The following is a 12,994-nucleotide window of genomic DNA, read 5'->3' as shown; positions in this document are numbered from 1 at the left end:
ATATATATATGTGTGTGTGTGTGTGTGTGTGTGTGTGTGTATTCAGTGTGTATGGAATGGTTAAAAAGTTTCATGGTTACACCACGTGACATTTTTGGAGCCAGTTAATCATGTTGTTTGTATAAAATGGTATACACGTTTTAAAATGTATGAAACCAACATGGACAAAGAAACATCAAAACGCTTTTTGAAGAACTTGGCATTAGAGTTTTAAAACATATCTCTACTTTTTCATCTTTTACTAAATTGCTAAGGCAATGTAACAAAAAAAAAGTGAAAACGGGGAAAGAAAATGTTATTAGGGATTTAATTTAAAACAATATGCTACTTTTTGGTCTGTTTTGTGTATAGGGTGGCTCGAATAGGCCTACATGTTGAGGTCTTACCTGCCAGTAAAAAGATGGGCAGCAGGCAGCAGTAGAGCACTCCGCACACCACCTGAAGCTCCATGAGCAACACTTCCACTCACATTCCTCCCACGACACAAATCCACAACACAACCATCTCAGAATCGTGGGGAAAAAAAGCTACATGGCGAAAATATACTATCTCGATTTTGTTTACAAATGTATATACATGAAAATTTCGCCTAAACGACTAAAACTGTAGACCATCGATTAGGCTATTAAAATATCACTATTATCTGTAAAGCGTTCTTAAATATTCCAAAGAACGAAAACAGTCTTAAGACGTCGCGTTTGATTGTTTCGATACAAAACTCAAAAAAGCGGCTTTATGAAAGTCGATTATTCATTGTATGCTACATCTTCATGGAAAATGTGATTCACCGCCTCGGCGTTTGTTAAACTTTCTTCAGTCTTTCTTCCGTTCTGGCACTAGTCTGCTCCGACTTCAACAGAATATGTCCACAAACAATGTCACAAAACTCACGAAGAGAGTTTGTTCTGTTAGTGTGTGTAGTCCGCGCTGCGTCCCAACAGTTAGTTGAAAGTAACTCCCACTCTGACGATAGATAACTTGTGCCAAAACGAGTAACGTCACTTTCAACTGAGAAATATGACTCGTGCTGTGCGCTGCCTGAGCAGCTGAACAATGTGTCACCCCCAGAATTATGGCCTTTCAAATTCCAGAGTTTGGGGAAACCAGTTATACAGACCTGTTGTGTTATTTCAGACATTTCAGCTCATGTTTAGCAGGTCCATCTTTATTGCATTAATTTGATAATGATAGACAAGACAGTGATATGGCTACTGAAATTATTTTTAAGAAACTATTTTTATGCTATAGCTTGTGTTTATACGTCTGAAAAACCAAATAGAAACAACACCAAGTGTGCATATTGTGTGAATAAAACAATACAATTTGCTGTTTACGTTTCTAAGCATGTGCATAGCCTAGTGTATCGTGTACGTGCCTTAAATGGAGTGTCAGTTCTGTGCAGCGAAACTGAGGGTATATGCTGATGTTCTCCAATCGCAACGCACTCCTTTCAGATACCCAAACTAATTATTTAAATGATAATTCCGTATAGTTTACCCGTGGTGGGTGTCATTGCGGACAGACATCGTCTGTATCTCTTTTATGTTGGCTCTATCTAGTGGTGACTTCGAGTAACGTATCATAGCCGAAATATCAACAGGATTATGGTTCCCGTTTGTTTTGTTTTTTGATCTTCCACTGCCTTAGTTACTTACAACCATGGGGTAACGCATTACAAGTAACGCGAGTTACGTATTCAGATTACTTTTTTCAAGTAACTAGTAAAGTAACGCATTACTTTTTAATTTACAAGAGAATATCTGAGTTACGTTTTCAAATAAGTAACGCAAGTTACTTTTTTTTCAAATTTATTGATCGACAGCTCTCTTGTCCCCATGATGAGAGAAATCAGATGTTACTGTTAAATTTACTTTCCCTTCAGCCTGAGGCTTATTCATTTCACTTTTGGTGTGAAAAGGCTTTTATATTTGCCAAAAATATAACTTTTTTATTTTAAAAACAAACAAGCAAGCCCTGTCCAGATTTAAAAAGTAACGCAAAAGTAACGTAACGCATTACTTTCCATCAAAGGTAACTAAGTAACGTAATTAGTTACTTTTTTATGGAGTAACGCAATATTGTAATGCTTTACTTTTAAAAGTAACTTTCCCCAACACTGCTTACAACTAAATAATTATTAACAGCAGAGCGCGCTACAGCGACGCCAAGGTTTGATTCCCACGGAATAGCCTGAGCTGATCAAATCTATTCTGTTCTAATCTGTTAATAAAATCTATACAGTGAATGCATGTCCTTTTGGATGACCGTTCCTGCCAAATGATCTAAGAGTGTACTTAAAGTAATGTTCTAACCTTTCAATAATTACGAACAGTTTTGTTTTGTGTAATATCACAGTAAATGTGTTTTATTTATTTTAATTTTATATTTTATTGCTTTTACATTTTAAAAAAATAAATAATAGACTATATTTTCTTTAATTTACTTTGGTATATCCTGTAAACAGGTTGCTGTAAATTTTACAGTAACTTACTGGCAGCTGGATGCCAGTAATTTACTGTAAAAATGTTTACAGTATTAGTACTGTAATTGCATTTACAGTACAATAATGTCTTTACTGTATTTTATTTACAGTATTATTACCGTATTTTCATTTACAGTATCAGTACTGTAGAGTTTATTTTCATTTCATTTAAAAAAAATTTACCTGTAAAAAACAATCCAATTGTGGTACTGCACTGTAAACCATGATTTTTACCATACTCAGCCCCCCCCCCCCGGCATTTCTATCTTAATCTCACCAAGTTACCATTTTACAATAACATACTGGGAGATAGTATTGGCACTATAAGCTACCTTTACTTAAACGTATTACTTATTACTAAACGTAAACTTATTATTATAGTGTCAGCAAAAAACAGTACTGATCAACTTCTAAACCGTATGCCGTATAAACCTATTTCAATACATATGTATTTACTGAAAAGAATATCTCTTTTAATAAAGCATCTTGTATTTTAAGCTTGCATTTACCCTTGTATGAGTTTGTTCTGTATGAACATATGTTTTTATTTACTTATTTATTTTTGTAATATTAAATAGCTTTTTACATAGGATCATCTTACTAAGACATAGATATAGAGTGACAACTGACATTTATTTTATGTAAGAAGTCTGCACCAAGAACTGCACCAAATTTCATAAAATATAAAATATTTAACAAAATATATATGTATCTAAATGGTAAATAAACGGTTCCATTTTTAACCGCTTTCTTTTTTCTTAATGTCTATTATTTCATGTCAGGCTTTACAGGGTTAAAGCACCCAATTTAATCTCTTCTGAAGTTGAGTGGATAAAGATTTTCCAGCTGAAAGTAAACAGTGAGTACAGATGAATATGTGCATTAACAGTTTAAGGTTTTTAATGTGTTTGTATTTTTTAATGTTAGAGTAATTTTAATGTTTTAACAAGCATTGCATAAATAAGCAACTTATTTGATTTTATAGCAGCTGTAAACAACTGATTCAACTGTCGTGTCAGCCACACTTTTTGTGCTTTGGCCTCTAAGATGATTGATTTATCTTGAAAACTGTAAATTTACAATACAATAGAAGGAACATTCCCATTCATTTCACGACCCGACCACATAAATGAAGGCTAAACGTGCTAAAATATAGATGAAAACAAAGTGGTATGTAAAAATAAAAGCCAAAACCAATCAAATAAATAAATTCATAAGTATTTTATAATTAAATGTGAATATAACACCCAACATTATAATTTTTACTGACAGCCTATGTTAATCTAGTGTTTGATCAGCGGGTGAGGGGCGTGGTTAAACGCCACGTTCTGCCTACATAAGTCACGTGGTCCGATTTCGCGCGAAAGTTAGTCTCGGAGGAAGACTCTGAGAGGGAAGTTCCGGTGGGATAACAACAATTACTGCACGCCAGCGAGAAGCGCAGGGACCTTATTCAAACCGAAAAATGGCTCAAGCTCGGGTTACCGATTATTTTGCACAGAGTAAGAAGGGTGGCGTCGTTCGGTCTTTACGGTCCAAGGGACAAAAAGTTTCAGGAGACGCTGTGGAATCAGCGGTGACCGCTAAACCAAAGACACCGTCCAGATCTACACGCTCTTCACGGAAAACGACGCGCGGTCCCAGCACACCAGAGCCTCAAAAACATGTTCAACAGGAGTTCCTCAAAATCATCGATGAGGCTTTATCGGCACAAACGGAAACCGCGACTGACTGGCGAGATGTGAGTAACGAGGGCTTAACGGCGAGTCCCAGAACTCCTAAACGGATGGCGGAGTTTGATGTGTGTTCGGTGCTGTTCCCGTCCACAAGCGAGCAGCACAGCAGCGCCAAGAAGCGAATGAGGGTCAATGCGAGCCAGCACTGCAGAGCTTCACCCGAGGAGCGCACGGTTCAGAAGACTGCGAGGAAGAAGCTCGATCTTCTCACAAATGACCACAAAGAACAGGTACGTATAGCAAGATGATGAATTCACGCGGGACGCTCTATTTTAACGTTGTTTAACAGATGTATTTCACGAGCTGTCTTTAAACGCAAACGCAGAGACGTCCATAGGACACATATGTACGTATTCATTTTTTTAAAGACCCTAATCTAGTACTATTGACACCATGGCTTTATAAACATGCTTTAGTACTTATCACATTTTCCCCCTGGATTATTCCATATTTCTCTATTCCATATCTCTCATCCTTGGTCAAAAAACCAAAAAGGAATGCTAAAGTCATTTCTATCACAATTTTCTTGGTTTAAACCATATTTTTCTTGCATATGTTCTCTTTCCACCTGTCAGTAGAATATTAGATTGCAACTTATTTAAAGATTTGAGAATGATTCTTTAGGACTTTTTTCACTATTTCTTAAAGATCTTTTTCTTTCTTTTTCGTGTCCTTAAAGTGTTGAATGTGTATGTGAAGTAGACTAACTTTGCGTGTCTTAAGAACTAGTTTGACTAACTAGCAGTTATCCAGTCTTACTATTTGGACAAATTATCTATGTTTTTAACTGACTTGGTTATTACCAATCTTGCAGATGATAAACCGCTTAGACTAGTTGTAAAAGTTAATGCAACCGGTCACTGTCCTGTGAATGCATTGTGTGCTTGGTTTTGTTTAATGACTGCTAACCCAGTCCGTTTTATTTTAATGTAGAGTATTGAGCCCTTGGCCAACAGCACCTCTCAGGCACCTCAACAAACTGCCAGCAAAGAGTCTAAAAAGACTGTTGATCATAATGCTAATAGCTCTCCTGTAAACGAAACGAATGGAGACCATAAGCCCAAGCGGACAACCAGGAGCAAGGTAACTCATGGGGGTCGTCACACCTGTGCAGGAACCTCCTGGTGTTTGTGAGCTTGACATTTATCAAGTTTCTTTTGTTCTTTCAGAAAACGTTTACAAAAGAGGATGTGGCAGCATTGAAGTCCAAGCTGCAAAAACTGAAAGGGCAGTCTGACACCGCGACGAATCCCTCACCTGCCCCCGTGTCGGCACTAGTGGAGCTGAAAGCGAGGCTCGATGCGGCCCGGGAGATCTCAGCCAAAGTTCAGCAAAAAAAGGCTGAGCGAGTTGCAGAGGATGCTAAAGCTACTGAGGCACAGGCTGAGCCTGAAGCAGAGGAAAGGTGAGGTTTGCTGGCCAATGTGTCAATTTTTCTGTTACCAAAAGTGACTTAAATTGGACTTCTCATCTCACGTGGTTGTACGTACTAGTGTTGGAAGATATGCTCAATTGTCATATCGTCAGCAGGGTTGGGGAGTAACGGAATGCATGTAAAGGCGTTACGTAATCGGGATACAAAACATTATTGATACATTGGTAATACAAAAAAAAAGATTCTTGCATTGAATTCAGTGCTTCTTTCTGGGCCTCCCTGTTAGTAGTCTTTACAGGTATTGGCAATATAATCTGTTCATTGCCTTTTCTTAAACACATTATTGGATTTTGCTGACATGATAATGTTGATCCGCTTCTAATTTGTATTGCTATACTGGTATACAAATCAATGTTGATGCATATGAAGAGTTCGTTTGCAAAAACCGATAACTCCATTTCAATTTTTTTTTCCAGAAATCACGTTTTTTTAAATTGCGCATTCCAAGTAATATCAATCAAACTGCAGTTGGGTTGTTTTGATTAAGTAATAACTTAAACAAATACAGGTAATTTACAAAATTAAAGTTCATTGAAAGTATGTTTTTTTTTTTATTTTTTTAACATATTAAAAGTTTGTTTTATAGCAAAAGCAGATAACTCCAACAGTCGTTTTTTTGGCAAAAGCAGATAACTCCACATTTCATGTTTTAGCATTAAAAAAAAACACTCGTTTAATCTTTGTAATCTCCTCAGATGGCAATGTAGGTGCATGACAAACGTTGTTGTTGTTATGATCATAAACTGTATGGATGTGATAACACGCAATACACGGCGCTTTTCCCTCACCATTGTAACGCGCTGCTTTTTCAAGGGTTGAAAACGTTTCCGTTTTTATTTTCCTTTTTCGCCCTGAAGAAGATAGCACAGGTTCATCAAGTTCGTCGAAATTATCCATCCTCGATCACTTTTAGTCAGCTTTGATGAAACTCCTCTCAGCTAGCACGGCTTTTCAAAGTGAAAGTAGCCTTGTCACCTGACCTGAATACAGCGTGCTGATTCGCTAAAATGGACTTATCGGCTTCTGTTCAAAAACAACAATGGCGCTTGTCGGCTTCTGCAGTAAAACGTGAACTCGCGATGCCTTGAAAGTGGACAAAACTGGCTTTTTTGACAAAACGTGTTTAGGGTTCTGATCTCGCTATATTTGGGAGAATATAGCTCTTTTTTTTTTTCTTTTTTTTAAAAGTGGCGTTTATCGGTTTTTGCAAATGCACTCTTCATATGTACACATTGAATAAAACATGTCTTGAGTATTTTAGACATGCAGTTACCCTCGTATGGACATTTGGTGCAGGTCTCAAAGTCCTACATTTGATTTAAAAAAACACTGCAGATACCCTGGACATGCTTTGTGTCGTTAGTCTTCTATAGCTGAATTTGTTGTTTTCGTTTCAGACAGAAGCTCCCAGCTTATCAGCGTTACCACACTTTAGCTCAGGATGTGCCGCCTGGTCTTACCCTGCCCTACCAATACAAAGTTCTCGCTGAGATGTTCCGCAGCACGGACACCATAGTCGGGATGCTGTTCAACCGCTCCGAGACGGTCACTTTTGCCAAAATCAAGCAAGGGGTTCAAGATATGATGCGCAAGTAAGAGGCTGAATGAAACCATATGCTAAAATGTTTATGTGCCAGTCAGACTGCTGGTTAACTGTGTGGTCCGTCTTATCAAAGGTAACCATATTTTGCTTTCTTCACAGGCGTTTTGAAGAGAGCCATCTGGGGCAGATAAAGGCTGTGTACCCTTCTGCCTATACTTTTCGTCAGGAGAGAAACATTCCATCTTTCAGTGCTACTGCAAAAAGGTCTAGCTATCAGCTTACAGTGGAGCCGGTCATTCAAGAAGGTGAGAACTTTGAGAGTTTGCTCAGAAATGGTAACATTGAGTAATAAGTGAATTTATTGCATTAGACTCTGCATTCACTCTATAAATTTGAGTTGCTTCTAAAGTAAATTTGGGAGCACAATATGCACCAACCATTTTACAGTACGACATTGATATATTTTTTCATTCAATCATTAAGTTCATAAAATATAAAACAAATTTCATAAAATGTTTCGGTCTCCAGAATTTAACGGTACTCGTCCAGTGTTGTCGGCCTCTCGTCTTTTGGAAAGAAGGCACATATTTCACCAAAATCTGGTTGAAATCGTGAAGGGACACCACAAGGTACGTACAGGATATGGCTCATAAAATAGTTTTGCTTGCATTTTAGTGTTTTAGACATTCTGATTTTTGTGTATTCTAATCATGTTTTGTCTTGCATTGGATACAGGTGTACCTGGCTTCCCTAAACCCTCCCATTGTCGTTCCTGATGACAAACTGACCCGCTGGCATCCGAGATTCAATGTGGATGAGGTTCCCAACATCAAACCAAGTGATTTGCCTCAACCTCCCCAAACTGAGAAACTGACCTCAGCACAGGAAGTGTTGGACAAAGCTCGTGCTTTCATGACACCAAAGGTTAGCATTTAAACATTGTCTTTGTGCTCTTTAGGGCATTACTGGTTCCCTTTTGAATAGGGGTCAGTCACAAGCATGTCTAAGATGAGAAATCTAGTTTTAAATGTAGTCTTTCAGCATGCATGCTTTTTTTTTTAAAATTTTTTATGTCTTTCAGATCCACAAATTAGGTTTTAAAAATGAAATCAATCCACATTATTTAAAAACTTTATTTTTTGCAAATAATTATGCAAAGAACTAAACTAAATTATAGTTCAGGGCATTTATGCCACAAAACATATTTAAAGTCATGTGTTCAGGTCTGTATAAATGGCATTTTATTCAAAAAAGTTGATCTGAAACAAACATGTGCATTGCATAATTGACTTATGTTTTTTTGTTGTTGTGGGTTGTCATCTTTCTAGATGGAGAAAGCCTTAGCCAACATGGCCTTGAAAACAGCAGAAACGGCATGTGCTAAGGAGCCAGAGACCTCCGCTAAATCTGTTGCCACACCAACAGAAACCCCCAGTGCCCTTAAAGGAGTTTCTCAATCACTGCTGGAGAGGGTGAGTCAAAAAAAAAAAATATTTTTTTTTAGTGCGTTTACAAGAATCTAACCAATATTTTCTCCATGATTCAGATTCGTGCCAAAGAGGCTCAGAAACTGCAGGCTGCTATGACACGGAACCCACTGCAGGAAGAGCGCCTGTCGATGATGTCACGGCTGCCAGAGTTGGCCAGGATCTTGCGAAATGTATTTGTAGCAGAGAAAAAGCCAGCCCTCATCATGGAGCTCGCCTGCAACCGCATGATCGCTAGCTACAGATCTCCTCTCAGTTCTGGTTAGTACAGATGTTTCTGTTGGGTTTCCCACCTCAGGTTTTCCTGACACAATTGCTGTTCAAAAACCTAGTGAGCCGTCTTTTAAGAGCACCTCATGACTTTATTTGAAAGCAACTTCACACCACACACAATCCTCTTCACATTAAAGGAACAGTTTTTCTTCATCCGATTTTTAGCGTTACATCACTTGCTCACCTGTCCGTTCGCCGCGGGGCCTGGTGCGACCACTAAGGATGGCCCTGTTTGCAGTGAATGGGTGCCAGCAGAATGAGTTCAAACGACTGATTAAAAACATCACAATAATCTACAAGTAATCAATTAACATCTTTTGAAAAGCTGCCTGCACCCATTTACTGGATCCTTTGGCGAGCAAGGCATGTAATGCAAAATTTCTCTAAATGTGTTCTAATGAAGAAACAAATTCATCTACATATTAGCCTGAGGGGGGACTATTCCTTTAAGTTTGATGATAGCATGTTGCTGAGCTAATTGTGATTATTTCAAGTGCACAAATATTCAGAACATTTGTTAGTTTTATTTGTTTTTGCTATTTATTAAACTAGTTTTAGAATAGTCTGTGCTTATAAATATGGGATTTTTTCTTTCATATTTTTAGTTTTTTTTTTTTTTTTCAATTTCATTCTAATTTAGATGAAATGGAGAAACATCTTCGCCTGTTGGCTGAGTTGACACCTGCATGGCTAACACTACATCCAGTCAGAAAGGATATGTACCTGAAGCTGGATAAGACCGTGGATCTGAACACTGTGCTGGACAAACTGAACCAAAAGATGAAGGAAGGAGAGCGTATTTGAAGAAATTCAAATGAGACTGTTGAGAGAATACCATGTGCAATATTTTATTATGGATTATGCCTGGATTTTAACGTTGCGATGACCTGATTACTTTTTAATTTGTTCAGTCAGTTTTGCAGTCTGGGGGTCACGGTGTTTTAAACTGCTGTGTTTCTGTTGTGATTTTTGCTCTTTGCATCTTAGCACAATAATTGTTCATATGTAGACATGTAAAAAGTATTTTGTATAAAGGCAGTTCAATGTAGTTCTAAGTTTGGCTTCTTTGGTAACTTAAACCTTAAGGTTCATCTAGTTAATGTGCATCGATTCATTTACAATAAACAAGTTCATGCAAGCAACAGCGTTTCATATTCGCAAACTGGAAGCTTAAGAGTTTGTACACAAGCTCTCTGAAATCATATACATTTGCTTTTGTATAATAGGTGAAAAACTATGTAAGAAGAGTGGCATGTCTGGAGTATGCATAAGACAATTGATGAAGAGCACCTAGAAGTGTGCATACAACAAACATTTTGCTATCCCATGAAGCCAAGGGAGAGCGTTTATAAAACAGCATTACTGAAGATAAAGACAACAGAGAGAGTGTAGTATGGTGAAATTACACTCACACTATATAAAACATGATTACTGATTGCCCCTACTTAGTAAGCGATTTCTTATGCAGCCTATCTCTTTTTCAGTTTATGGTTTTGTCAAAGATGAATTAAGACTAGCAAAACATGATTGAAAGTTCTTCATATTCCTAATATAATATACTTCATTTCAGATGGCTAAGATAAAACAGACTCCGCCACATAAGCAGTACCACTGTCAGTACTGTATTAGAGAGAACACAGGGGTTGATTGCAGCTTCTCTGATCCACTGAGATACTTCAGTTCAACCACCACCAAACAGCCCAGCACCTCTGCCTTCTGCTGTTTGATCAGCTCACACGCCGCATACAGGGTTCCTAACGAGAAAAAAGAACTTGGGATTGTTGCTGTTGGTACATTAAGCTGCACTCTAGACATTATGAATCAACAACTGCCCACCTTGGTGTAAAAATATACTTTCATTCAAAAGTTTTGACATTTGAATTGAATGAGTTAGTTTTATGTGTGTACATAGTATATACACAGCTCTGGGTAGATTTGTTACAAATTCAGTCTGTTACTGATCGCAAAATAAATGAAAACTGCAGTTAGTACTTACAAATTACTTTTGACCTAACTCATTTATCCCCTTGATTTGAATGGGATAGTCTTGTACCATTTTGATATTGGGAAAAAAATAAAAATAATAAACATATTCCATTCTCTATCAACAACGTGAAGTGCATGTTTGCCAAAAGGGTTTTTCCATGTAACTGCAGAGGGTTGGTAAATTGATGAGAAGCTAATAATTAACTTATAAAAATGTAAAATGAAAATAAAACACTTCTTAAAACACATTTGTTTACCTGCAAATCATGTGACCATTAACCAACATCAGAGAACAGTGAATATGCAAATGTTTTGTTAACGTGTTGTCCTAATAATTACCTTAAAAACAAGTAAATATTACATCTACTGCATTCCATGCAAATATAAAATACACGAGTTTGTGCATTTTTATGTGTTTGAAAGACAAAAGCCAGACATAGTAACACATGATTAAATGACTCACTCTATGATAATTCAAATGTGTTTTGTCAGGAGTTGATGAGGCATGCAATGTTGAGAAACCACTCCTTAAAAGTAAAATATTTCCGTAAATCCAGTGGTCAAATGCTGTCTGGTCTACACAGAGCCGATCCTAGACTTCTGGGGGCCCTACGCAAAACTGTGTTCAAAAACTAAACCAAAATTAAATAATCTGAGAGCAAGGGGGCCCCCTGGTGTTTCGGGGGCCCTATGCAGCTTGCGTACTTGGCGTATAGGGAGGATCGGCTCTGGGTCTACACATTTTCCTTGTAATCTTCGCAACCTGACAACTAACTAATCAGTGTGTGTAATTCCACATTCCTAGGAGACTTCGATTACATATATAAGCAATAGGCTTTTTTTGAAGGAAAATTTAAATGGTAAAAAAATTGAGAATCAATCATTTATAAGCAATTTGCTGCCATTTTGTGAATAATATGTAATCATACTCACTGTATATATAGTAATTCAACTGTAGTTTAAGTACACCGGTTTCAAGTCTCACTCACCTCCAGTAGCCAGTAAATCATCAATGATCAGGACCTTCTGTCCTGCAGAAACGGCGTCTTCCTGCATCTCTGCCTCCGCCTGAAACGATACTGCTGAATTACATAATGAACAGAGGCTTGCATTCTAACTGCATATAGACTAGACGTGATACTGGACCATTTATAAACTGAAATTACCTTCGCATACTCAAGACTATAAGCTACTGATAACGTTGGGCCAGGGAGCTTCCCTTTTTTCCTGATTGGAGCAAATCCTACACCTAATCTCTGAGCCAAAAGCGGCCCAAATAGAAATCCTCGAGCGTCAAGTCCTAGGAGAGAATGAAGAAAACATCACTATAACAATACTCTACTAGCAGCTATTAGGGTGTTACTATGCTGCAGTCATTAGTGTGTTCTGGGTGGTTGCAAGATTGTTAGTGGGGTGTTGGTGTACAGTTTGGTTAATAGCCGGTCCCTAGAGTGTTCTGGATGTTCTAGGGTGTTGCTATGGTATTCTGGGTGGTTGCTAGGGTGTTGCTATGCAGCAGCATAATAATTCCCAAATAGGTCCATTATAATGACCCGCAGGATAAAATGTCCCTGTATGGCATCACAAGGAATTTAAAACAAATCTATCAGGAATGTCTCCTACTCTAGGATCCTCCTGTGATTTCCACCTTTTTCCTAACGAGACTACTGCGTTTGAAATTATGGGAGACACTTCCGGTTTGGGGAGACTGCAACGAATAATTTCAAATCAGAAGATTGCGCTACAAATAATCCTTATCTGTCATTTTGACTGAATGGGCTGTACATTTTCATTCATTCTCTATTTTCAGAAGCCAGGAGAATAACGTTACGTTTGGTATATTAATGTGACGTGATATACATTTACATTTAGCAGACGCTTTTATCCAAAGCGACTTACAAATAAGGACAATAAAAGCAGTCAAAACTAACAAAAGAGCAACAATATATAAGTGCAAATGACAAGTCTCGGTTAGCCTAACGCAGTACACGTAGCAAGGTGTATGCATGTATGTATGTATGTATGTGTATATATATATATATATATATTATA

At 37.6% G+C, this 12,994-nt stretch overlaps 3 protein-coding genes across 5 annotated transcripts in view; 1 reads left to right on the top strand and 2 right to left on the bottom strand.

The window, feature by feature from the left end:
• piezo1 (piezo type mechanosensitive ion channel component 1 (Er blood group)) overlaps positions 1 to 957 on the bottom strand; it is a 113,306-nt gene extending 112,349 nt beyond the window's left edge. For all 3 annotated transcript variants that reach the window (XM_016453173.1, XM_016453174.1, XM_016453175.1), the window contains exon 1: positions 387 to 957. In XM_016453173.1, coding sequence (XP_016308659.1) covers positions 387 to 450 — 64 coding nt within the window. In that variant the 5' untranslated portion in view covers positions 451 to 957. The remainder of the gene's footprint in view (positions 1 to 386) is intronic.
• Positions 958 to 3,859: 2,902 nt separating this feature from the next.
• Positions 3,860 to 10,004, top strand: LOC107663039 (DNA replication factor Cdt1-like). The gene is made up of 10 exons (XM_016453186.1): positions 3,860 to 4,448; positions 5,152 to 5,301; positions 5,388 to 5,623; positions 7,051 to 7,245; positions 7,356 to 7,501; positions 7,725 to 7,825; positions 7,932 to 8,120; positions 8,525 to 8,668; positions 8,743 to 8,944; positions 9,597 to 10,004. The coding sequence occupies exons 1-10, from the start codon at positions 3,948 to 3,950 to the stop codon at positions 9,758 to 9,760; spliced, it is 2,028 nt and encodes a 675-aa protein (XP_016308672.1). The 5' UTR covers positions 3,860 to 3,947; the 3' UTR covers positions 9,761 to 10,004.
• A 77-nt stretch (positions 10,005 to 10,081) lies between these two features.
• The window catches only part of aprt (adenine phosphoribosyltransferase), an 8,445-nt gene continuing 5,532 nt past the window's right edge, over positions 10,082 to 12,994 (bottom strand). Inside the window, exons 3-5 of the mRNA XM_016453196.1 lie at positions 12,109 to 12,242; positions 11,932 to 12,010; positions 10,082 to 10,710 (exon numbers count right to left, since the gene is read on the bottom strand). Coding sequence (XP_016308682.1) covers positions 10,571 to 10,710; positions 11,932 to 12,010; positions 12,109 to 12,242 — 353 coding nt within the window. The 3' untranslated portion in view covers positions 10,082 to 10,570. The remainder of the gene's footprint in view (positions 10,711 to 11,931; positions 12,011 to 12,108; positions 12,243 to 12,994) is intronic.

Source organism: Sinocyclocheilus anshuiensis, unplaced genomic scaffold, assembly GCF_001515605.1.
Source record: "Sinocyclocheilus anshuiensis isolate Anshui unplaced genomic scaffold, SAMN03320099.WGS_v1.1 scaffold1317, whole genome shotgun sequence".
NCBI classification, from domain to species: Eukaryota; Metazoa; Chordata; class Actinopteri; order Cypriniformes; family Cyprinidae; genus Sinocyclocheilus; species Sinocyclocheilus anshuiensis.
The sequence above is the reverse complement of the archived record's forward strand: the minus strand, read 5'-3'. Positions and strand labels throughout refer to the sequence as shown.

Coding starts and splice junctions, on each gene's coding strand:
- LOC107663039 (XM_016453186.1), top strand. CDS start 3,948: ATGGCTCAAGCTCGGGTTACCGATTATTTTGCACAGAGTAAGAAGGGT. Junction 4,449..5,151: donor CAAATGACCACAAAGAACAG/GTACGTATAGCA, acceptor ATTTTAATGTAG/AGTATTGAGCCCTTGGCCAA. Junction 7,246..7,355: donor GTTCAAGATATGATGCGCAA/GTAAGAGGCTGA, acceptor CTTTCTTCACAG/GCGTTTTGAAGAGAGCCATC.